We start from the raw sequence: 24,832 nt of genomic DNA, 5'->3' as shown, positions 1-24,832 counted from the left end.
AAGGCTTTTTTTCCCCATAAAAACATTGGGCCTACATGATGGGCCCAAAGCCAGAGACTTCAAATATGAAGCCCTGTAGTCCAGAGGCAATGAACCCAGCAAATAAGCTTCAAAGAACCATTCCAGGAGGTTCTGTCTGGAGCTCATCTTGGATGAAAGTAACCTGTATGAATAATTGCTTTATTTCTGAATGAGTGCAATGTCAAAATTGGTATACTCATGTAGGTAGAGTGGTATTTTCATTTTTGCATTGATTAAAAGGCTGTTCACAGAGGCAACAGACTAAAAAGTTCCAGTTTTCAAGAGTGTACTTATTCCTTCTCTTTCAATTTGTGAAGACCCACTATTCTATAGTGATGATGGGTAATGATTCATTCTAGCTACCAACATCCATAAATGAGCAATGCTTTGTAAAACTCAGTAGGCTTCTGACATAGCCCTTTAAGCATTCAAGGATTCAGGTTCTAAACTTATTCTGAAGAGTCATCATTATGACTTACATACAAAGGTAGTGGCAATGTCATCAACAGCACTGACAGCTCCAAGAGAGGTAGCTTGAAGGTAACTTGAGAGTTCAAAATGTTTTTTAAAAACTCAAGAGAAACCCTTTCCAAATGAACAAAGTTCTGAGGTCTAATCTACTGAAATACCTACTTGCCCTAGAGATCCACAAGATGTGGCTTTCGTAATACCAGACTCACTGCTTTATTTCTCCTCCCCATCCCTAACTGTTCCCTTTTTGATTAATTCCATAAGGTACATGAGCTGTAATGGTGCCAAATTTCTGTGCCCCTTCAATGTGGAACATGTGGTCATCAAAGAATATGTGGGGCCTTATCTTCACCAAGATGGGACCTTTGGGGGCTCCAGCAAGGAAAAGAGCTTCGTCTATCTCTAGACCCCAGCGGCGAAGGGTTTTCAGCACACGGGCGCCTGAACTGGCTGCACTCCTGGCTGTAACCAGGTAGGTCCTGATAGGGCAACATAACCGTTCGTCTTTGGCATAAAACTTCTTTTGCAGTCTGCCCAAATCTTCCAGAAAGCCTTTCAAGGGACCCTGTAAAAGGAACATATGTCACAGCTGTCATCCAGTGATCCAAAGGAAATGAATGCTAAAAAAACAGATGTTTATAAGAACTTATAATAGTGCATGAAACAGGCAGTATATAGTATAGACCAGTGATACAATGCTGAAACTCCTTGCATTTATGTGATTATATTTCCTTGTATGGAACCATCCTTGAATTCCTAGAATAAAACATAGGATGGCCATATAATTTATCATCTAAACACATATTTTAAGAGTGAAAGAAGCTTCTATAAAACTTGAACCAGAGCAACGACATAAACTGTCCATGGCAAAATAGGATACTCTGAAGTTCAGTTAATCACCAAAAGCACTACTCTTTTAATTTACTTTTTGTGAATTGCACATTTTAACATTATACAGTGTACTTTTAAAAATCTTGTTCAATTCCTTCTTGGCTTGAATCCAATCTTCTCTATATTTACAGTTACTTTATATATCTTCACACTTTTACCTTCAACCTTTCTGAACACTTACTTTTAGCTGTACCTCTAGTAGAGAACATAGAATTGGATTTTGCTGTGTGATACATACAATCTGAAAGTCTTACTTTTTAAAACAAAAGTTGAGTTTTAGGCCATTTATATTTATTGGTATCACAAATATATGTGATGATTCTGTATTACAATTGTATATCATTTTTCATGTTTACACATTTCATAAGATTGTTCACTGTCTTTTATTTGCACATGTGTGTATGTGTGTTTCTTCTAACATTTAGGAAGCTTTGTTATTTCCTTCTATTGGTTACTTTTATAACTTTTTATAGTACCCTCAGTCCTCTATTTTTTTTTTAAATCCAGGATCTATTATTTTTTATAATGAAAAATAATGAAATTAGGGTACTTCACCTCTTATCCTCTATTTTTCTTTAATCATTTGATTGTAACTGTTTTGTCTTTCTCAGTGTTTGCATTTGAATTATTAAACATTCTTATATTTCTTTCTCTCAGCTTTACATTTTATCCTTTGATCAGCTATTGAAATTGAAGTTATCAGCACACCTACTCTTCCTCATAGCTTTTTCCTCCACATTTTTCCAGTTTTTAATAGCTAAATAATTTCTACATTGTTAGGACATATAACACGTGCTTTCTATTCTGTCAGTGTAATCCCTGCAATCATTTTAGTTTTAGATCTATGGTTAAATATATTCTACACCCATTTGTGCCTTTGTGTGTTTCTGGTCACCTACATATTGGCCAAAATGTGTCCTCTTGTGTTAGTTTTCTCACAGAAATCTTATGGAAACAATAATCCCTGAGAATATACTATACTCAACTGTTTATCTGTTTCCTTTTTTACTTGAATAAGCTTTTGACTGGATATAGGATCTGTGATTTATGTCTTCTCTCCACATGATTTTATAAGTAGGGCTCCACTGTGTTTTGCTACTGAGTGCTGCTGTGGAGAAGATGCAGGACAGCTTGATTTTCTTTTCCCCACTTGCGTGTGCAGGGTACCCAATTATTTCTTCAATGTTGAAGTCAAATAATATTACTAGGGCATGTCTCAGTGATGATCATTCTGTTTTATTTCCCTATAATATAATATGGCCTTTAGTTTTTGACCTTTAATAGTTTAATGTATGCATTAAAATCTTCTGATAATTCAGCATGTTTTCTTGCTTTACATTTTGATATAAATTTGCATATTTGTATTTACCACACACAAACCTATCCTCCTCCCCCCATAATGTAATTTCAGTGTTTTCTTCAGGTATTCTAATTTTGCATATGTTAGATTTTCTTTACCTATGACCTACTTCTGTCATTTTTCTCTCTAAAATATTATTTTTCTGTTTCTTCATTTCCAGAGTTCTACCATTTAACATTGTATCATCTCTTCCCTGATTTTGGGGATTTCCACTTTATGACTCTACTTTCTTTTAAGTAAATGTTTAGTCACAGTTTTTACCTATACTTTGGAAACTATTTCTTGTGAGAGTTCTTCATCTGTTATTAGATTTTACTCTTCTGTGTCTGCCTTTTTCTCATAGTATCTTTGCATATGTTCTGTGCTACTTCTCCTTTTATTACTTGTCACTGAAATAGATTAGTTTTCCTTGGAAAAATTAGAGGGATTCTGGGGAAAGGTCACGGATAGTAATTTAATACTGACTTGTTTTCATAATTCAGAAGCTCCTGTCTCTGCTGTCATGGAAACCATTTCCCACAAACATGGCTTATCTGTGGGATCATTTGTTTAATGTTGCTTTCTCTAAGGCTGCATATATTAGAAAAAAACAAGTAAAAAATCTCTTCCTAAAGGTGAGAAGCATACACAGGTTAAAAAATATATATATATAACATATTGTTATCATTATTTTTGCCACAACAACAAAGGGGGTGTAGTGACTGTTGGCAGAAGCTGCCCTGCTCACAGTTTGGTTTTGAAATACACAGGAACACAGCCCTCTTTGATGCTTCTGAGTAATTTTCAAAGAGAATAAAAAGAAAGGGCCTGGTCAGTTTATTTCACCGTATTCAAACCAGGTACCCACATCATTCTTTCTTTCTTCTATTTTGGGGTTATGTTTAATAATTTATATATTTGCACAGTAGTGTAAGTATGTAATTTATCAAGAAAAATATAGAAACATGAAGTTACTTGAAAATACCTTTTTGAGGAGTTGTATGATTTAAAACATTTGGATTGCCTTGGATGTAGAAAGCTGGAAAGACTGTTACTACTATCCTAACAAGAAGAAAAAGCCAGATTATCTAAAACATCATAATTTTTCTTGAGCCCATGAGAGAGCTGAGGTAACAAGGCAGTCGACTAACATGAAATCTAAGGGAAAAAAATTATGGGAAAATCTAATGTATCTTTGAAGGACAGATGGAATTCAAGAACTGGCACATCTTTGGCAGAGCACTGAAGGAAGATATACCAGACACCACAGAAACAGGTTTGAAAAATTCAGATAATTTTTAAAAACAAATTGAAAAAGGACACGCATGGGCTAATGAGAGAACACAGAAGCCCTGGAAGCCACAGACACAAGAAATGCACACTCTTGTACAGGCTTTTTTTCTATGAACCTAACTAGTTTCTTGTGAGAAGAACTGCAGACAGGGTAGAAGATGAAAGAATACAATCCTTGGTGATGCAGACGTGGAGGAGAGGAGCAGCTGCCACTGTGAGAAAAGACTAAACATCTACCTTGTCCCATGTTTCCTAACGGACAAAAGTATTAAGCTGCTGGAAGAAGGGCTTCACACGCTGTTACCCCCAGGGCACAGGCAAAGATCTACTGCTACGGGGAAGGGAAAGGAAAAATCCTTCACCCTTGGGAGAGGGGCAGGAGACCCAGACTGTTCGGTATCTCCTCTATCCTGGGAGAAAGGTGAGATCAATGACATAACTTCATCCCTAAGATCTAGGGGAATACAGACTGAGCTTTAGATTAACCTGGGACAGGAGAGAATGTCCCTTCCTCCCACATCACTACCCTAGCTGGCAGAGACAAACAATAGTAGTTGGGAGAAGGGTAGCAACATGGAGGCCATCCCTGAGGCATGGACACAAAGAGAAGGCCTACAGTTGAAAATGGAAAAGGAGTGTTACGAAAAACCCTTCAGCACCCTGCCAGAGGAATTTGAAGCCTATGGTGAAATGAAGGTAAGAATAACAGCAACAAAATGCATACCTAGTTGAATTCCTGATTTGGTTGATTCAATCAGTCACACTAATTGCAAGCAGAAGAGGAGGCATGCCTATTACCAGGCAAAAATACTATCTACCAGAGCCTATACTGCTATAAACTATGATTAGAAATTAATCAAAGATTTACAAGACTACAATAAAAATAAATTAAAAGAGAAATTAACTTTCAAGATAAAGTAATTAATGGAAGACTCAGTGATAACCTAGATGTCATAAATGTAAGAGAGGAAATTGAAAATAACTCTGATTAATATCTTAACAACTGTATTAAAAGGTGGATGACATACATGAATAGACTAGTAATTTGAACAAAAAGATGGAAAAGGTAAGAGTTTTAACTCTTAGAAATGGAAATGCTAGAAATTAAAATTGTGGTACAGAAATAAAGAATGCTTTTGATGGGTTTATTAACAGAGTCAACATAGCTGAGAATAGAATCAATGAACTTGAAGATAGGTCAGTAGAAATTACCCAAGCTGAAAATAAACATAAAAAAATAGTGGGAAAAAAGAACAGGGCATTGAAATGCTGTGGAATATATATACACACACCATATTCAAACTGCTGAAACACAAAGAAATATAGAAAATCTTGAAGGTATCCAGAGAAAAATAGACACATTAAATAAAAAGGACCAAAGATAAGAATCTCAAACAATTTGTTTTCAGAATTTATGCAAGTCAGAAGACAATAAATGGGTATCTTTAAAGTGCTGAAATAAAAATAGGGTAAATGCAGAAAGCTATAGCTAGTCAAAATAAAATATTTCAAAATTAAGGAGAGTAAAGAGTTTTTTCAGGCAAAGAAAAGCTAAGAGCTTTTGGTAACAGCATATCAGTTCTACATGAAATGTAAAAAGATCTGGCACAAGGAATAAGATACCAGGGAGAAACCTCTATGTGGACCAAGAAACCTTAGTGTAGACAAAGAAATGAAGATTCTTGGAAATGGTTAAAATGAAGATGAATGGAAAAGACATATTTTTGTCTTATCCTTATTCACTTTAAAGATAATTGACTAACCAAATAAAAAACAATAGCAAGGTATCGTGAGTTTATTTTATAGGTGAAAGTAAAATATATGACAATATCACAGAACATGGGAGGGAGGAATTGAGAATATACTGTTGAGAATATACAGTGTAAGATTCTTACACTGTACATGATGTGACATAATATTGCTTGAAAGTAGACTGTGATTAATTAAAGTTGTATATTGCAAATCCTTTGGTAACCACTGTAAAATCTAAAATGAATAACAAATTAATAGTGGAGATAAAATGGAACCCTAAAAACATACAATATATACAATAAATTCAAAAGCAAAAATAATAAAAGGAAAAAGAAACTAAAGTTAACTAAAGATGAAACAAATAGAAAAAGTCAGAAGGTGGTAGATTTTAATCCAACCAAAGTAATAATCACATGAAATATAAATGATCTATATTATGTATAAAATAGACAGCTGAGACTTCCCTGGTGGTGCAGTGGTTAAGAATCTGCCAGCCAATGCAGGGGACATGGGTTCAATCCCTGGTCCAGGGAGATCCTACATGCCTTGGAGCAGCTAAGCCTGAGAGCCACAACTGCTGAGCCCCCGAGCCACAACTACTGAGCCTGAGTGCCACAACTACTGAAGCCTGTGCACCTAGGGCCTGTACTCCACAACAAGAGAAGCCACCGCAATGAGAAGCCCAAGCACAGCAATGAAGAGTAGCCCTCACTTGCTGCAACTAGAGGAAGCCTGCATGCAGCAACAAAGATGCAACACAGCCAATAAATAAATAAATAAATAAATAAATACATAAATAAGTAAAATTAAAGAAAAATAGACAACTGATGGGAACGTACTCTATAGCACAGAGAATTCTACTTAATGCACTGTAGTGTCCTAAATGGAGGGCATATATGTATATGTATGGCTGATTTATTTTGCTGTGCAGAAGAAGCTAACACAACATAGTAAAGCAACTATACTCCAATAAAAATTAATTTAAAAAAGAATAAACCAATTGTAAGGAAAAAATTTGACTATAATAAAACTTAGTCAACTTGCAAATAAATACATAAATAAATAAATAAGTAAATGAAGATCCGAAAACAGCAATTAAAACACAGGGATTGTCATATTGTACAGAAAAACAATAGAAATTATGTAATATCTACAAAAAAACCAATTTAAATATGGAGATATTTTATATGTAAAAACATAAATGGTTAAAGGTAAAAACACAGAAAAGTTGTACCACACAAATAGCCCCTTTTCATCAAAAAAAAGCTAGAATGGCTGTATGAATATCAGATGGAGGGGCATTGCATAATGAAAAGGGATTCATTTGCCAAGAAGATATAATAATCTGAAATATTTGGGCACCAAACAACAGAAATTAGAAATACATGAAGCAAAAATTATACAATTGAAACCTCAATGCTGCCTCCTCAATAGTGGATAGAAGAAGTAGAAAGAAAACCACTGGTAATATCAAACACCTGGGCAATATGACCTGAATAATACACTATTAAACTTACTTACTCTAATTGACATTTATTGAATAGTCAACCCCAAAACAGCAAGATAAACATTCTTTTAAAGTACACATGAAGAGATAGGATTAAGATGGCAGAGTAGGAGGACCTGCGTTCACTCCCTCTTGCAAGAGCACCAGAATTACAAGTAACTGCTGAACAATCATCGACAGAAAGACACTGGAGCTCACCAAAAAAGACACCCCACATCCAGAGACAAAGGAGAAGCTGCAATGAGACAGTAGGAGGGGTGCAATTGCGTTACAATCAAATCCCATAAATGCTGGGAGGGTGACTCACAAACTGGAGAACAGTTATACTGCAGAAGTCCACCTACTAAAGTGAGGGTTCTGAGCCCCACATCAGGCTTCCCAACCTGGGAGTCCAGCAACAGGAGGAGGAATCCCCAGAGAATCAGACCCTGAAAGCCAGTGGGATTTGATTGCAGGACCTCCACAGGACTTGTGGAAACAGGGACTCCACTCTTGGAGCGCACACAAAAAAATGTGCTCACCAGGACCCAGGGGGAAGGAGCAGTGACCCCATAGGTGACTGAACCAGACCTACCTGCTGGTGTTGGAGGGTTGCCTGCAGAGGTGGGGGGCAGCTGTGGCTCACCGAGGAGGCAGGGGCACTGGCAGCAGGGGTTTTGGGAAGTGCTTATTGGTGTGAGCCCTCCTAGAGCCTGCCATTAGCCCCACCAAAGAGCTTGTGGGCTCTAGCACTAGGTGGCCTCAGGCCAAACAACCAACAAGGTGTGAACACAGCCCTACCCATTAGCAGACAAGCAGATTAAAGTTTTACTGAGCTCCACCCACCAAATCAGATTAAAGCTTTACTGAGCTTTGCCCACCCAGCCCTACCCACCATCAGTCCCTCCCATCAGGAAGCACCCACAAGCCTCCTAGATAGCTTCCTCCACAAGAGGGCAGACAGCAGTATCAAGCAGTATCAGCAGTATTTCATCTTGCAGAACTGAAAACCACAGCCGCAGAAAGATAGAGAAAATGAAAAAGCAGAGGACTTTGTACCAGATGAAGGGAGAGGATAAAGCCCCAGAAAAACAACTAAATGAAGAGGAGACAGGCACCCTTACAGAAAAAGAATTCAGAATAATGATAGTGAGGATGATCCAGGACTTTGAAAAAAGACTGGATGCAAAGATCGAAAAGTTTACCAAAGACCTAGAAGAATTAAAGAGCAAACAAACAGAGATATGCAACACAATAACTGAAATGAAAAATACACTAGAAGGAACCAACAGCAGATTAACGGAGGCAGAAGGGCGAATAAGTGACCTGGAAGACAGAATGGTGATCATCACTGATGCAGAAAAGAATAAAGAAAAAAGAATGAAAAGAACTGAAGACAGCCTAAGATACCTCTGGGATAATGTTAAACACACCAACATTTGCATTATAGGTGTCCCAGAAGGAGAAGAGAGAGAGAAAGGACCCGAGAAAATATTGGAAGAGATTCTAGTTGAAAACTTCCCTAACATGGGAAAGGAAATAGTGACCCAAGTCCAGGAAGCCCAGAGAGTCCCAGGCAGGATAAACCCAAGGAGAAACATGCCAAGACATATAGTAATCAAGCTGACAAAAATTAAAGACAGAGAAATGTTATTAAAAGCAACAAGGGAAAAATGACAAATAACATACAAGGGAACTCCCATCAGGTTAACAGCTGATTTCTCAGCAGAAACTCTGCAAGCCAGAAGGGAGTGGCATGATATATTTCAAGTGATGAAAGGGAAGAACCTACAACCAAGAATACTCTACCCAGCAAGGATCTCATTCAGATTCGATGGAGAAATCAAAAGCTTTACAGACAAGCAACAGCTAAGAGAATTCAGCACCACCAAACCAGCCCTACAGCAAATGCTAAAGGAGCTTCTCTAAGCAGGAAACATAAGAGAAGAAAAGGACCTACAAAAACAAACACAAAATGATTAAGAAAATGGTAATAGGAACATACATATCAATAATTACCTTGAATGTAAATGGACTAAATGCACCAACCAAAAGACACAGACTGGCTGAATGGATACAAAAACAAGACCCACATATATGCTGTCTTGAAGAGACCCACTTCAGACCTAGACACACATACAGACGGAAAGTGAGGGGATGGAAAAAAGATATTCCATGCAAAAGAAAGCTGGAGTAGCAATAGTCACATCAGATAAAATAGACTTTAGAATAAAAAATGTTACAAGAGACAAGAAAGGACATTACATAAAGATCAAGGGATCCATCCAAGAAGAGGAGATAACAATTATAAATATATATGCACCCAATATAGGAGCACCTCAATACATAAGGCAAATGCTAACAACTATGAAAGAGGAAATGCAAGGCAGAAATAGAGACAGAGGTGTAGAGAACAAACACATGGACACCAAGTGGGGAAAGGGTTGGGGGGGAATGAATTGGGAGATTGGGATACCAAACTGTACACTCTAAATATATGCTGTTTATTGTCTGTTAACTGTACCTCAATAAAAGTTCAGAAAAAAAAATAAAGTACACATGAAACATTCACCACTTATTCTGGGCATAAAACAATCCGCAATAAATTTCAATAGCTGAAATCATAGAAAACATATTACCTGACTACAACAGAATTCTACTTGGAATTAATAACAGAAAGAATTTTGGAAAAATTCCAAATTTAATTTGACAATTAAATAACCCACTTATAATTAACCCATAACTCAAAGATAAAGTTACAGGGAATTAAAAGATACTTTGAATAAAAATTACAAACCACCTATCTAAATTTGTGGGATGCAACTACAGTAGCATTTAGAGTAAATTTTATAGTATTAAATGTTTATTATAGAAAACAAGTCTCAAATCACCTTTAAAAATTTAGGAAGAGCTGGTTATTAAAAAGATAAATTGTTAAAGCCTAGCATGACTGACCACAAGGAGAGGAAAAAAAGCGAGACGGTAAATATTACTAATGTCAGGAATGAAAAGGGATGCATCACTTAAGTTCCTAAAAATAGTAAAATCACAAGAAAATATGAGAAAATATTTATGCTTATTAATTCAATGACAACTGAAACGGACAGATTTCTTAAAAGACACAAACTCATAAACTGCCAGAGGAGGAAAGAGAAGAAAGAGAAAATCTGCATAGTAGTTCTGTATCTATCAAAATTAACTGAACAACTCTTAGTTAAAAGCATTCCTAATGGAAAAGTCCAAGCCCAGGTGGCTTCTCTGGAGAATTCTACCACATATTTAAAGAAGAAATAATACCAACTCTACACAAAGTCTTCCAAATCTCTTGCTTATGTGAATTGGGTTGTTTGTTATTTTATTATTGGGATTTGAGAGGTTTTTTATATATTCTGCATACAAGTCCTTTATCATATATGTTTTGCAAATATTTTCTCTCAGTCTGTGCTTCTTTTCATTCTTTTGATATCTTTCAGTGTCCTTCAATGAGCAGAAACTTATAATTTTAATGAAATTCAGTTTATCTATTTGTTCTTTCATGAATTGTGCTTGTAATGTCATATCTAAGAAATCTTTACCTAACCCAAGGAAAAAATTTCCTCCTATGTTTCCTCCTAAGTTTCTGTATAGAAGTTTTTACAATTATATATATATTTTTGCCAAATAATACATATGATGGAAAATAAGACTAAAGATCTATCTTGTCTCAAATGCAAATAAGCACTTGATAAAATGTTCAATATCATTTGTCATTAGGGTAATACAAATTAACACCTCAATGAGATACTATTATGTAACCACCAGAACAGCTTAAAACAAACAAATGAAAAACGAATGACATTACCAAATACTGAAAAGGATGCAGAGCAAAAATCTCTCACTGGAAATTCAAAGTGGTATGACCACTTTGGAAGATAGTTTGGCACTATCTATGAAGTTACAAACATACTTTTCCTGTGACCTAGAAATCCTACTCATAGGTATTTACCGATGAGAAATGAGATTTTGTGTTTACACAAAACTCTGTATGCAAATGCTTAAAGTAGCTTTATTTATACATGCCAAAAACTAGAAATGACTTAAAAATCCTCCAATAGATAAATGTATAAAAAAATGTGGTACATCCATAGAAGAGACTACTACTCAGCAATAAAAAGGAATGCACTACTGATACAGGGAATGACACAGATGAATCTCAAATGCATCATTCTAGGTAAAATAAGTCAGATTCAAAAGATCACATCCTGTGGGGTTCCATTTTTATATGATGCCTGGAAAAGACAAAACTACAGGGACAGAAATCAGATTAGTGGTTGAGAGATCCTGGAGACAGGGGGCTAGGATGCCTACAAAGAAGCACAAGGGAATTTTGTGAGTATTCTGAGTCTGATTGTAGTTTCACCACTGTACATGTATGTCTGTCAAGACTTTCAGAACCATGCACTAAAAATGATGAATTATACTATATATAAAGTATACCTCAACAATTCTGATTAAAACACACACACACACACACACACACACACACACAGTTGGATATCACTATTCCAGAATGGTGAAACAAAATAGAGATCAAATCAGGAGACATCCATTACTAGACATGGTACTACACTGGAGGCTTATAAACTACAATGAGAGTGGCTAAATTAATCCTGTCCATCTGTCCCATTTGCTGGTGACTCTCAGATCACCTCCATTTTTTTTCTTTTTTTTCTTTTGCTTTAGAACAACAAAAATTTATTCTCTCACAGTTCAGGAGGCCGGAAGTCTGGAATTAAGGCATCAACAGGGTTGGCTTGTTTTGCAGCTTTGAGGGAGAATTCATTCAGTGCTTCTTCTAGCTTTAAGTGGCTCCTGGCAATCCTTGGCATTCCTTGGCTTCTAGCTGCACCGGTTCATTGTCCGTATTTTTCTCCTTTGTGTTTCTGTGTCTTCTGTCTCTTGGTCACTTGAATTTAGGACCCGCCTTTATCCAGGATGATTTCATCTTTTTTTTTTTAAGAACTTTTATTGAGATACAGTTAACATACAGTAAACTGTATATATTTAGAGTGTACAATTTGGTATTATTTTTCTTATTTGTAATGTGTATATGGCAATCCCAATCTCCCAATTCATTCCCCCCAACCCTCCTCTCTTTCCCCACTTGGTGTCCATATGTTTGTTCTTTACATCTGTGTCTCTATTTCTGCCTTGCAAACCAGTTGATTTATACCATTTTTCTATATTCTGCATATATGTGTTAATATACGATATTTGTTTTTCTCTTTCTGACTCACTTCACTCTGTATGACAGTCTCTAGGTCCATCCATGTCTCTACAAATGTCCCAGTTTCATCACTTTTTACAGCTGAGTAATATTCCATTGTATATATGTACTACATCTTTTTTATCTATTCATCTGTTGATGGACATTTGGGTTGCTTCCATGTCCTGGCTATTGTAAATAGTGTTGAAATGAACATTGGAGTGCATGTGTCTTTTTGAATTACGGTGTTATCTGGGTATATGGTCAGTAGTGGGATTGCTGGGTCATATGGCAACTCTAATTTTAGTTTTGCAAGGAACCTCCATACTGTTCTCCATAGTGGTCAGATCTCCTCCATTTGAAACAACTGGGACACTGTCATGACCAAATCACAAGCCTCATGATCAGCATAGTTGAAAGCCTTGGTTAGGAATCATACTTCATAACTTCTTTCTCATCAGTGGAAACATGCAGCAAAGCCTGGTCTTTATAGAAGAGCTACCCTTTCTATGTGAACAATAGCATATTTTTCCACTGTCAGAAGGACCACATGATGAAAACAGGTATGCTTAATAAAAATTCATTGAGTATTCCTGCAATAACTAGTGTTGAGCTTCACAATTTCAATTGCTTAATGGGAAAAATGATTTAAAATATGGAAAAAAAGAGCTGATAAGTACAGAATCTAAAAGAAGTTTTGATTATTTCCCTGAGGTGAAAAAAATGGTATTTTAAGATTATCTTGAAATAACTCTTTTTTTTTGAAGTATTTTTTCAAGTGCTCTTTCTTTTAGAGATCTTACACATTTTTTAAAATTTATTTATTTATTTATTTATTTATTTAACTGGCTGTGTTGGGTCTTCGTTACTGCACACGGCCTTTCTCTAGTTGCGGCGAGTAAGGGCTACTCTTCCTTGTGGTGTGCAGGCTTCTCATTGCAGTGGCCTCTCTTGTTGTAGAGCATGGGTTCCAGCCGTGTGGACTTCAGTAGTTGTGGCACATGGGCTCAATAGTTGTAGCTCACGGGCTCTAGAGCACAGGCTCAATTGTTGTGGTGCATGGGCTTAGTTGCTCCGCGGCATGTGGTATCTTCCTGGGGCAGGGATCAAACCCACATCCCCTGCATTGGCAGGCGGATTCTTACCCACTGTGCCCCCTAGGAAGTCCGAGATCTTACACACTTTAATAATACTTAAAGGTTAATGTACAGTGGGCTCTAAATTTCAGCAAAGCAGACATGCAAAATATAACAAAGGGTTTTTCTCTCAATAGTAAACTTTGTTAACACTGAACAACTTCTTGACATGAGCTCAAGACTTCTAAAGAAGCTATTTAGGAAGGGACTATGAAGTTACACACACAAACAGAATTTAAATATCACTTGCTGTACTGTGAGGTGAGTTAGTAAAACTTTCAACTTTCAATTAGTCTCTTCATAATTTTATAAATGTAAAAAAACTAACAATATTTAGGTATATCTTAAAGTTCAAGAAGAGCTGAGGAAAAAAAAGGCCAATTTAAAAAAACACCTTGGTAAGATTCGTAGATTAAAACTAAATGATCCAGGGCTTCCTAGGTGGCGCAGTGGTTAAGAATCCTCCTGCCAATGCAGGGTACATGGGTTCGATCCCTGCTCCAGGAAGATCCCACATACCACGGAGCAACTAAGCCCGTGTGCCACAACTATTGAGCCTGTGCTTTAGAGCCCGTGAGCCACAACCATTGAGCCCATGTGCCGCAACTACTGAAGGCCATGTGCCTAGAGCCTGTGCTCCACAACAAGAGAAGCCACGGCAATGAGGAGCCCGTGCACTGCAATGAAGAGTAGCCGCCACTCACTGCAACTAAAAGAAAGCCTGCACACAGCAAAAAAGACCCAACACAGCCAATAAAATAAATAAATAGATTTATTAAAAAAGCACAAAAAAAACAAAAAAAAACTAAATGATTTCATATTTCATATTCAGTTTGGAGAATATTTTGATGCTCAAATCTCTTTTGCTTCAGAAATTGTAGGTTTTGTTCATTTCAGATCATGACTTTAACACTTTGGTTCATGGCTTGATTCCAAAAAACTTAAAATTTCAGTTTCAGTTTGATTAGTTGTTCACAGTTTGCACTTGTTTTGGGCTCATTATTTAATTCAAACTCTCAGTTTTGCAGATTTTTCTGAATTAAGTGATGCCTTTATGGAGTTTGAGGTTATGGTCAGAGAGGTTCAACAAATGTTTACTGACCTATTGGAAATGACCTTACTATTTTGAAATGGCTAATTGGTAAGCCGTATTACCTCTGTTATTCATAATTTGGAGGTGATGAACTCTTTATCATGAGAATATCATTGAAATATTTCCAAAATGATAAATAAAAGGACGCTAAAATTAAAAAAAAAAGTTGGCAGCAGAGGCTTATAATGAGGAGTTCACGAAACAAAGGAAGAAAACTATAATGGATAAGAAATGAGGAGTGGCCTGCCTAAAAAGACTTAAAAGTCATCACAATGAAGAAATATTTATATCTGTATGTTGGAAAATAAGTAGATCAAAATTAGAGATCACTGAACCTACCTGAGCAAGAGGCTTATTCTCAAATAGTGCTTCATGTTGAAAGAATTTGTCCAGCCCGTGCTCCTTGGTAACATGGTCAGGCTCATCACAAAAGAGGACGGCATCCCCATCAAAGGCCACACGGAGCTGTGTGTCACAATAACCCATGTCTTTGGCTCCATCAAACATTGTTGCAGAGGCGATCCCTGGCACACCATTGGAATTAATTAACACTCTTCCTGGACCATGAGTTTTACTGTCTACTATTTAAAAAAAAAAAAAAAAAAGTCCTCCCAGACCTTGAATTTCCTCTCTAGCTATTACCTGACGACTCAACTCTTCTTCTCAACCACACATTTCAAAACAGTTGTCTTTGTACTGCCTCCGTTTGTATAAGGGTTAGGAAAGTGTAAAATAGGTGTAGGACATTCACTGAAGATGTCCACCTCAAGGAAGGTGAAAGCTCTAAAAGCTCTAAAACTTAACAGCTCTAGGCTGCCGCTTGTGGAAACACCTTAGTAGAAAATCCAACAACGAAGTAAACCACATAATCAAATGTGAAGCCCAATGGAAGGAAACACTTGTGTAGACCTCTTTATTAACAAGAGAGAGAAAACCAAGTAATACCTTCTTGTATTGCTTCTTGTACTTTTTCAGAATCCGCAGAAAGATACAGGTTGGTGAGATATGCCTTCAAATAGCCAATGGGGCTTTTTCCACCAGTCAGACAGAAGCGATCAATTAGTAATCCTATTATGGGGCAAGAAAGACTGTAATGTCAGAGACTGAAGACAATATACTTACTGGAAATGCAAATGAAAGTTACCTTAGGAATAAATGAATGCCTGTTGAAATTTCAGAATTACCTTCGTAGCACCAATATTGAAAAATGTCTCAGCTGTTTTATATAATAGTGGATACGTTTGGTGCGTGATCCTTTATGAAGTACATCCAGATAGGCCGTGCCAATTTACTCTCACAACAGCAGGCATTATTATCCTTATCACAGAAAAGGAGACTGAGACATAAAGACTTGTCTGAGCCCACTGGTTCACATCGACTCTTGTCTAGGCTAGACCAGTGCACTTTTCCTTCAGCTACCCCATCCTCACTTGTTGCGAGGGCAGGTAAAGATGTGGCTCTATTTTTAAGTGGCATTTCTATATTTCTTTAGTAACAAAACAATAGTAACTGCAAGTAGTGACAGGATTTAAACTATTTCCCCAAACAACAATAAAAGGTCTGAAATTGTCTTTCTTGACTTGAAATTTTAAATGCAATCATTAAACAGACTAAACATTAATATACCATTAAATGCCTTTCCAATCAACAATTAAAGAAACCACTAGATGTTAGTGAGAGGTTTGTAAAATAGGAACTTACGTATGCTATGGATGAAAGTATAAATTGGTACAGGCTGTCTGGAAAGTAATTTGATATTTATTGATAAAAGTATTGATAGCTTTTAAACAGCTTATACCTTTTGACCTAGGATTCCTTTTTTAAAGAGTATATCCTAAGGGAATAATCTGAAACCGTGATAAAGATTTGTGTGGAAAGGTCTCAGCACAGGATTATTTATAAAAGCAAAACATGGTTCAGTGATGTGAGAATAACTAAGGTATAACATTATGCATATGAGATATGTGCTCATTCAAAGCGTTTTTGGGCAGCTGCAGATGATAGAAAGCAGAATTTTGAGCCAGTTGTTGAGCCAGCTAGTCAGTTGTTTATCATCTGCATGGACCAACAGAGTGGATGGGCTCTATCAACAGTTGAAATGTAAGTGTTTGCTCTGGTATGGACAAAATACTCTCACTTTCTCACTTAAACCAACATTGGGCAGAAGTGGCATACAAGTGTACTCTACAAATTCTTAAATAATATTAATTTAATGTTCAGAAATTATTTAGAGGTGCTGGGGACTTCAGAAATAACTAAAACGTCGTCCCTCTTCTCAAGGAGATCACAGTTCACTAAGAAGCCAGGTATGTAAACAGATAGTTATAAAAAAAAGACCACAGCAAAGAGAGATACGAATTGCCTTCAGCACCCAGAGAAGGGAAGTAACTGACTCTTCCAGGTGAAAGGTTGTTATTCCATGGGCAAGGCTGCACAAGATTGGGCTTTATCTGTTCATTAACAGAATTAATCGGTAAATAACTAGAATTCCTCATGCTACTAGCCTCAGTGGGCTTAGTGTGGTGAGGGATAATCACCGACTAAATCAAATAAGACTGTGTTTTGTAAAAATGATAGCTGTCCTTTATCCAATGATTACACCACTCATCTCCGCTAAAGCTTTTGTGTATGTTCTTTCTTTTCATAGCATAGTACTATGAAGACTGCATTTTTGAAAGGCAAACATATTTTCAACTATGTCTCAGTAAGACATTGGCCTATAATTAGGATAATATAAACTCATAACTTGTAATAGATAGTGATTATTTGTAAATATGCCTAATTTAAGCCTAGAAGTTAAATATGCCAATTTAAACCTTATTTTTACTTGACATACCCTAAGACTGGATATGTCACTTAGGAAATAGGTTAAAGTTCCCCACATAAGAAGTCAGGTAAATCCATAAGGGGAAAAATGGGGACCTCCCCTGAAAGTCTCTAACACACTGATGGAAATGCTATGAAGAGACTAGTGTCAAACAAATTTTCTCTGTAAAGGAATAAAAGCAGTTCTGCTGGCATGAGCATGAATTTGATGTGTGGGGAGAGCAGCCGGGGAGAGTCAGATGTTAAGAGTGGAAAGGAAAGGTAAAAACCTTTAAACCTTTAACATGCATCTGTGGTGAGCAAGAAGTCTGATCACACAGAGAAAGCCCTCGGTTGACGGCTCCTTGAAGTCAAGTTCAGAAGTGAAAAACATAAAACAGAGAAATATATTGCAGGACCTGGGATTAAGACTTTGAAATTCACACTTGACAAGTTAAGTCCAGAGCTTTGGGCCCAGCTCTGTGCTGAAGTTAAAAATGAACATGGCCTCTCTTGTTCTGACATAGGCAAATAAACATTCCTCACGCAGAAGGGGGTGTCAGTATCAAAGACACGGCATTAGTTAGGCCACAGTGAGCAAAATAACATGGCTTCTCTCTTCCAGGGCAGCAAGCTGTTCTTCCACACGGTATTTATTTTACTTACCATAGTGATTGACGCTGTTTATAAGCCGCACTCCCACTTGGGCATGGTTATTAGTCATCAGAACAATATCAAATAAGTCCTGCTCATCAGGATACAGCTCACGGAGTCTAGCATTGACATGCTGCAGTGCCTGAAGGTTGCAAACATGAATGTGTGTAAAGAGGGCCAGGCAAGGTGGGCATTGGGGTCTGGAGAGAAAGGATCCCATAGGTGTCCAGTTCAAGCCTTGAAGACTCTTCCCTGAGAGGCTATGGCTCCTTTAAGGCAGGGTTATGCCATTCATTTCAGTATTTTCAGCCTCTCATACATAGGACCTCAGTTAATGTTTACTGAAAGATGGGTAATGTTTGTTGAAAATTGTTACAGCATTTGGTTTCCTAGAATTATTTTTGTGAGGCAGGTAGGATCAGGCTGACCCTGTTATGGTCTATTTTTGGTTTTGATTCATAAAACCTGCCTTTCTTGATCATCTGATGATTATTTTTTGTGTGAAAAGTATAGGCTGCTTCAAGAATTTTCCTGTTATCCTTGCACAGAGGCTGTGCTAATGGTCTCTGTATTATTCCAATTTTAGCACATGTGCTGCCAAAGCGAGCATTTTGTCTGTTTTTTAAGCATGAGTCTTTAGAATCGGTTTGTGGTTTCCTCCCAAGCTTCCACTATGCCCCATAACTACTTTCTCCTTACAACTAGTGGAGGTGTCATTTATTTCTGCCTGGTTATGATGTTACTGTGTAATATTTCTGTAAGTTATAGAAGAGATCAGAGCTATAAGTGCTTATACATTTCAATGTAAGTTCCAAGAACCTTACTTTTTCTATTAAAATCATGCCCCTAAGTGCCAAAAGCATCTTGACTTTCTTAATATGCTGTGTTTAAGGCAAGAACAGCTAAAGTGAATTTAGTCTCATTTGAATGGGGTGTTTTATTTCTACTACTTGGAATTGTAAACTCATTGTTGCTTCTGGTTACCACTCCTTCTATGGAGAGAACAAAAGTTTCTGTTACAGGTCTCAGGATTTGGACTCCACTTAGGGAAGCTCAACATTCTAAATCTAGGGCTGTGATCCCTCCCTCAACAGTGTGGAAAATACAAACTGACCTGGGGTCTACTTGAAAAGGGCAAGAGTGGCAAGACTGGACTAGGAATTATAAGGGAACCTGGATGAGATCCCAGGGGTTGACATGGGTCCTTCCCTGCCATCCAGAGTCCTGGAGGGCCAAAGACAGCTTTGCAGAGTACCTTGACAAAGCGAAAGGCGGGGCCTGGGGTCAGGACGACATTCTCATTGGTAAGCTGATACTCCATGTACTTTTCTAGACCCTCTTCCTCGTAGATTTTCCTGCCGTCCACCATGTTGAAAAGAGCCTGGGATGACACAGCGATGGTGATGGCATGCCTGGGTTTGGGCTGCAGAGAGAGGCACCAACAGGAGGGCAGTCACAGACCCGAAAGGATCAGGAATGGGGCTGATCCCAGGAAAGGGTGGGAAGGAAACAGCTGGGTCCCAGCTTGAGGGACTGGGATGTTGGAGACAGCCAAGGGCTGGGTCCTGGAGGCTACAGTGCAGAGCGGGAGGTTTAGGGAGGAGAATCAGGGGGCTGGGTGAACCATGGAGAGGAGGGAGGTTGAGAGAGGCCAGACCTCAGGGCTGCGTGGAGAGGCAACCAGGGTACCAGGGGAGGTGGGCCCTGCTCACCGGCCTGGGGCGTGAGCAGCTTGGTGTCTTCTCGTACAGTGTTCTCACAGATGCCCAGTAGGCATCGTCCTCAAACTCCTCTTCCTCTCGCTGCCTGCCCACGTCGGATATACAGTCATGGTCCAGCTGGGAGGGGTAGACCGTCCTGCGCTGGCCATAGGATTTCCATTCACTGGGGGGCGTGCGCGAATATTCCCGCTGGTGCGTATCCCTGGCATCTCGCGAGTCCCGGGACTCTCGCTTGTCCCGGGACTCTCGCATGTCTCGGGCCTCTCGCGTTTCCCGCCCCATGCCGTGAGACCAGGTGTCGGAATTCTCAATCATCTTGGTGCTGCGCCGGGACCCGGCCTGGAGCGGGACCTCCGGGGACGTGGAAGAACGTGAGTCGAGCGGCATGGTTGGCATGGGTGGCGAGGGCTGTGCTGACAGCTGCTTCTGCGACTCTTGATGGCTAGGGGAGGTGGATGAAGTCTGGGAGGTCGTGGAGCTAACGGGGGGCTGGAGCAAGAAAGTGGGTTTCTGAGTTCGAGGCTTGCCTGGGGTCCCTGTCCTCATCTCCGCCCAGCTGGAGTCAAGAAGCTGTCCCTTTCTCTGTGCTCCACTCCTAGCTTTTAAATGGATCCTGGTTCATCTCAGCTCCTTTAAGCAGGGCTTAAAGGGGCTCAGACCTTTCAAGGCTCCATGTATTAGACATTTCTGTTACATGGACACAGGGACAAGCTACTTCATCAGCATCTCACATTTTTTTGTTTGTTTTCTTTTGGAATAGATAGGGTGGAGGTCCTTTTCCTTGCCCCTAGGTAGCTGGCACATAGTTTGCAAAGTTCTGTTACTTTCTTCACATATACCTGCTCAGTCAGAGACCTTCAGGTAGGAGAGGGCATGAGTAAGGGCCCTTGCTTGCCACTGTCTCCATCTGTGACCTCCAGTTAACTCAATGAGCAGCTAGACCAAAAGTTCCCACCAGAAGGCTCTACAAAGCACCTTGGGGGCATCTGTCTCCACATTTGCCCTGTGACTAATGCAGTGAGTACTGGGAAGGTCGATAGACTGGAGAACCAAGTGTCTCCCCATCGCCTTCAGAGCTTCTTGTGCCAGTGAAGCCCAATTGGAGAGAATCATCTTCCTAAACAGGAAGCAATCTTTCTAGAGAAAGGACTCTTTCACTAAGGCGTATGATAGATTATTAAGCATCTGTATATCATTCCAGTTTTTGTGAGTATTTCACATGTTTCAAAGGGCATGTTCTTGGTTAGATTATTGAGCCAATCCTCACAGAGGCAGAAGGATTGCTTCTCCCAGTGTCTGGGCCTGTGTCACACTCTGCATCCAAAAAACTTAGTCTCACAACAAACTTGCTCTTCTTATGTGACTAGGCCTAGTTAAGGGCTCAAAGCATCACACAACCTAATACTCTTCAGCAATTTATCTCCTTATCACCCCCTCTTCTGAGTCTTAGGTACTCAATGAAGAGTTTTTGAATGTGTGAAGGAAGGAAGGAGAAACCATGGAGTTTAACCATTCAATGTGCAGTTTATAGGCCTGGGTGCTCTAGGTTTTAATCTAGCACTATGAGTATTACTAATGTGAAATCTTAGGCAAGTTAGTCTGTGTTTCAGTTTTCTCACTCTGGGGATTAATGGGGACAGGGGTTTGTGAGAGCTAAGTTAGGTAAAAGATATAAAGTACACAGAACAGGGCCTGGCACATAGAAAGCATCAATATATGTTGTTATTATTATTATTATTCTGTCATGTACTCTTCCCTTTGATCCCCATCTCTACCTTAAGATTGGTGTTCTTGCTTCTGGACTCATCTACTGATGGAGCTCTGGTGGATGGGCTCCGTGAAGTTCGAGACCACTGATTGCGCACTAGGTATCCTCGAGAGTCTGTCTTCGGCAAAGTTAATTCTTGTGATCCCTGTTAAGGAGAGAAGAGACCCAGGAGTATAACACCCCACCACCCAGTCCTCCCATGCATATGCTTAGGAAATAGCCATGTCAAGCTAAATATAGCAGTGATCAATGAGAAGACCCCTGCCCTCTATGACCCATAATTCAACCTTGGCCTTTGTGTATTATTCTAGCTCTGACCCCATCCTAACTTCTGTGAGGAGCGATAAAGTGGGAGTCTATCCGGAGGAGCATCCAAAACCAAGAAACAAGTCTGATATCTCATATGCTTTCACCTGTGACTCTTCTTATGTGGAACTTTTTAGAGTTGAGCATTTTTCCTCCCTTTTCCCCACTTCTCCCCTTAAGGATAAGCCTGTTAGCAGATGCTGAAAAGACATACCCAACGTTTTTGACAAGACTACAAAGATGAAGGCAGCTGGTATCTCAACAAGGTAGCGCCCTCTAGCACTCCCTTCGGGAGGAACAGGATGGAGGAGACCATGGAGAGGCAGTGGAAGTTCCTATTCCCTGTATCCCTCCCCTCACCCAGATTGCCTGTGGCTCCCCTCCAAAATCAGTAGTTTGATCTCTGCTCACCCTGATCATGGTGATCTGCCGGCCCTGCTCCCACAACAGGCACATGTGAATATAAATACGTATTGTGCGGCAGGGGCCGAGGAGTACTTTTCCCTCAGCTGCACAAAGGCAGCGTCTGCACGACGAGTGCATGGGGCAACATCTCAGCGAGTGATTCGGTATGACTGCATGCCTCATCTGAAAGATTGTGCAGAAAATGGTCAATGCGATGGCCTGACTTCCCTTCCCTCCCTGACTTGAACAAAGACCAGTTTCCTCCCATAGGCTGAGCAGAGGTTTCTACACCATTTATTCTGCATGAACTTCGGGATGTGTACTGGATGGGAAGGCAGGGACCAGCTTCTTCTAGGTTTTCCTTAACCTCTCCAGGAGGACGTTAGGTATCCCTTAATACAAATCTTGATAGCTCAGTCTTTTCTCTCCAAACTCCCTGCCCCCTAATGTTTTTTTATTGTGCTGTCTGCTCTTTAATTCTCTCACCAGCTCTAAAGAAGTCAGCTCACCTGAGTGCTCAGACGAACTCCTGATTTCTCAGAATCCTTTCTAGATTTGTCTGCTTCTAGGCTGTCTTTTGAGTACCTTGGTCCAGTCTCATTCTTAATATGGAAACAAAGAATGTTTATTAATTTTCACCTCAGGGGCATTAGAAACCTTGAGTTTGGGGAATAAAAGGATAAATGAAAATTAGAATTTGTCTCTTTGACACTATCAAAAAAAGGTAAGGTTTAGATATTATTTTTCCCCTGTTCTAAAAAGAGTGAGGAAAAAGAACACATATCAGAGAGCTATACAAATTTTTAGTATAGAAATTTGTTGTTTTATAGATTTGGGACATGAAGTATTTATCATTTAAAAAGATGTAACATGGGAAATGCTGTGGGGGAATTTCCCAGGGGTCAGCAGGACTTGGATTGAAATGTGAAGTTGCTCACACAGAAAAACTTTGCTTTCTCCATTACTCTGAAGATCGCTACTTATGGAACTTTTCAATTTGCCATGTAGAATTGAAACTTCTCTTGTTCGTTTTCTTCATAAACCATTTTCTGTGGATCTAAGCCTCATCAATAATAGATTTTTAAAATCAAGGACTTTAATCCTGTACACATCAATCAACAGGCATGTCTTCTGTTCATATCATCTAACTATTCCTAGCATCAACAGCGAAAAGAGGTTTATTAGTAACAAACTAATAGGGAAGACCATGTAGGAGAGCACAGGAAGATAGCTTATTTCATGGACATCTATTCAAATATTTGTTTTCATTTTCAATTGCAGGAAATAGTGTTGTATTGGAGCAGTATTTCTATTGTTTCCTGCCAATTCAGTAGCTGTAATGCATTCAAGATTAGTGTGATTTATCTGTTTAAGGAGCTCAACTTCTAGCATAAACCAAGGTGCTCAGGGGCAGCCTGTTAATCTCTTTATACTCTGTGCCTTGCACCCAGGAAAAATCTCATCGGATGTTAGTTGAATGATTGAGTCTGTATCTGAAGAGAATGCAATAGTTGTGCAGTCCTAGAACTAATCCTAAAATCTCTCCATCAACCCCCCAACACCATCACTATAAAATCCTGTCCGAAAGATATTTTAAATCCAGTCCCTAGTCTCCATTCCTATTACCATTGCCTTGTTCCTGGCCTCAGATCATTATGGGCCTGCATTCTTAGAATATAGCTTTTGACCAGACTCATGGCCTCAGATCCTCTCAACTTCTAGATCCATCCACCGCATTTATTTACAGTGATATTTATAAAATATAAATCTACTTATGCTTTATTTCTGATACACTCTTCATTACACTCTTGGTTAGAGAGACCAGAAGTCTCATGATGTATCTTGTCTACCTCCAACTTGTATGCCCTCCACTCTGCACTTTTATCTCTATGTTCTATTTATGCCAAATGACTTGTATTTGCCTATATATCACCCTTATTTTCTTATAACCTTCAGTGTTCTTCAAAACCAAGCTCAGCATGACCTGGGAGAAGTTCCCAGTATTAAACATTCCTCTGTGTTGCCTGTGTCTTTTGTACATACTTTGACTCAGCACTGAATTGTACTTTGTTTATGTATTCTCTTTCCTACTAGGTTGTGCATTCTTCAAAGATAGCAACTGTGTTTTCACCTCTTACCACTAAACATATGAGTATTTGCTCAATAGGTGCTGACTTATCGGAGGGACTTACACCACATGTTTTAATGTGCTTTTTCTCTACCCTTCGTGTTCTTTACTGCTCCTTTTGTCTCTATGTGTGGTCATCATCTGAAATTTGGTTGCTGCAGAGCATTCCCAGAGGCAAATGATGGACTGATATCTACATTTCCTCAGTTCTTTGGCAAGATTCTAGGACATTCAATTCACTGACCTTCTTTTTCAGTTTCAGAGATGTTTGACTCATTTCTTTAAGTATTGAAATCTTTTGTTGTTATGCAGGTTTTC

General features: G+C 38.9%; 1 protein-coding gene and 1 non-coding gene across 6 annotated transcripts; both read right to left on the bottom strand.

Moving 5' to 3' along the window:
- Positions 1 to 691: 691 nt before the first annotated feature.
- NT5C1B (5'-nucleotidase, cytosolic IB) lies at positions 692 to 24,832 on the bottom strand. Of its 5 annotated transcripts, none has more exons than XM_057743155.1 (10): positions 24,759 to 24,791; positions 22,896 to 22,988; positions 22,342 to 22,569; positions 21,683 to 21,820; positions 19,899 to 20,396; positions 19,442 to 19,609; positions 18,199 to 18,328; positions 15,673 to 15,795; positions 15,067 to 15,251; positions 692 to 1,057 (listed from the first exon to the last, which is right to left on the bottom strand). In XM_057743155.1, the coding sequence occupies exons 1-10, from the start codon at positions 24,789 to 24,791 to the stop codon at positions 725 to 727; spliced, it is 1,929 nt and encodes a 642-aa protein (XP_057599138.1). In that variant the 3' UTR covers positions 692 to 724. The 5 variants fall into 5 exon arrangements, with proteins under 5 accessions (XP_057599138.1, XP_057599140.1, XP_057599139.1 ...); XM_057743157.1 differs by having other exon boundaries at positions 19,899 to 20,394; positions 21,675 to 21,820; positions 22,393 to 22,569; XM_057743156.1 differs by having other exon boundaries at positions 22,393 to 22,569.
- Positions 18,690 to 18,796, bottom strand: LOC130857890 (U6 spliceosomal RNA). The gene has a single exon (XR_009054891.1). It is a non-coding gene; the product is annotated as a U6 spliceosomal RNA (small nuclear RNA).

This window comes from Hippopotamus amphibius, chromosome 7, assembly GCF_030028045.1.
Source record: "Hippopotamus amphibius kiboko isolate mHipAmp2 chromosome 7, mHipAmp2.hap2, whole genome shotgun sequence".
In the NCBI taxonomy this organism is placed as follows: Eukaryota; Metazoa; Chordata; class Mammalia; order Artiodactyla; family Hippopotamidae; genus Hippopotamus; species Hippopotamus amphibius.
This window is presented reverse-complemented; position numbering and strand designations above follow the sequence as displayed.

Bases quoted from the DNA above. Each gene is read 5' to 3' on its own strand.
- NT5C1B (XM_057743155.1), bottom strand. From the start codon at position 24,791: ATGAGTCAAACATCTCTGAAACTGAAAAAGAAG. The intron at 20,397-21,682 runs GTAGAGATGGGG...TTCTTGCTCCAG, and splicing joins GCAAGAACACCAATCTTAAG to CCCCCCGTTAGCTCCACGAC. The intron at 19,610-19,898 runs GTGAGCAGGGCC...CTCTCTCTGCAG, and splicing joins GCTGCTCACGCCCCAGGCCG to CCCAAACCCAGGCATGCCAT.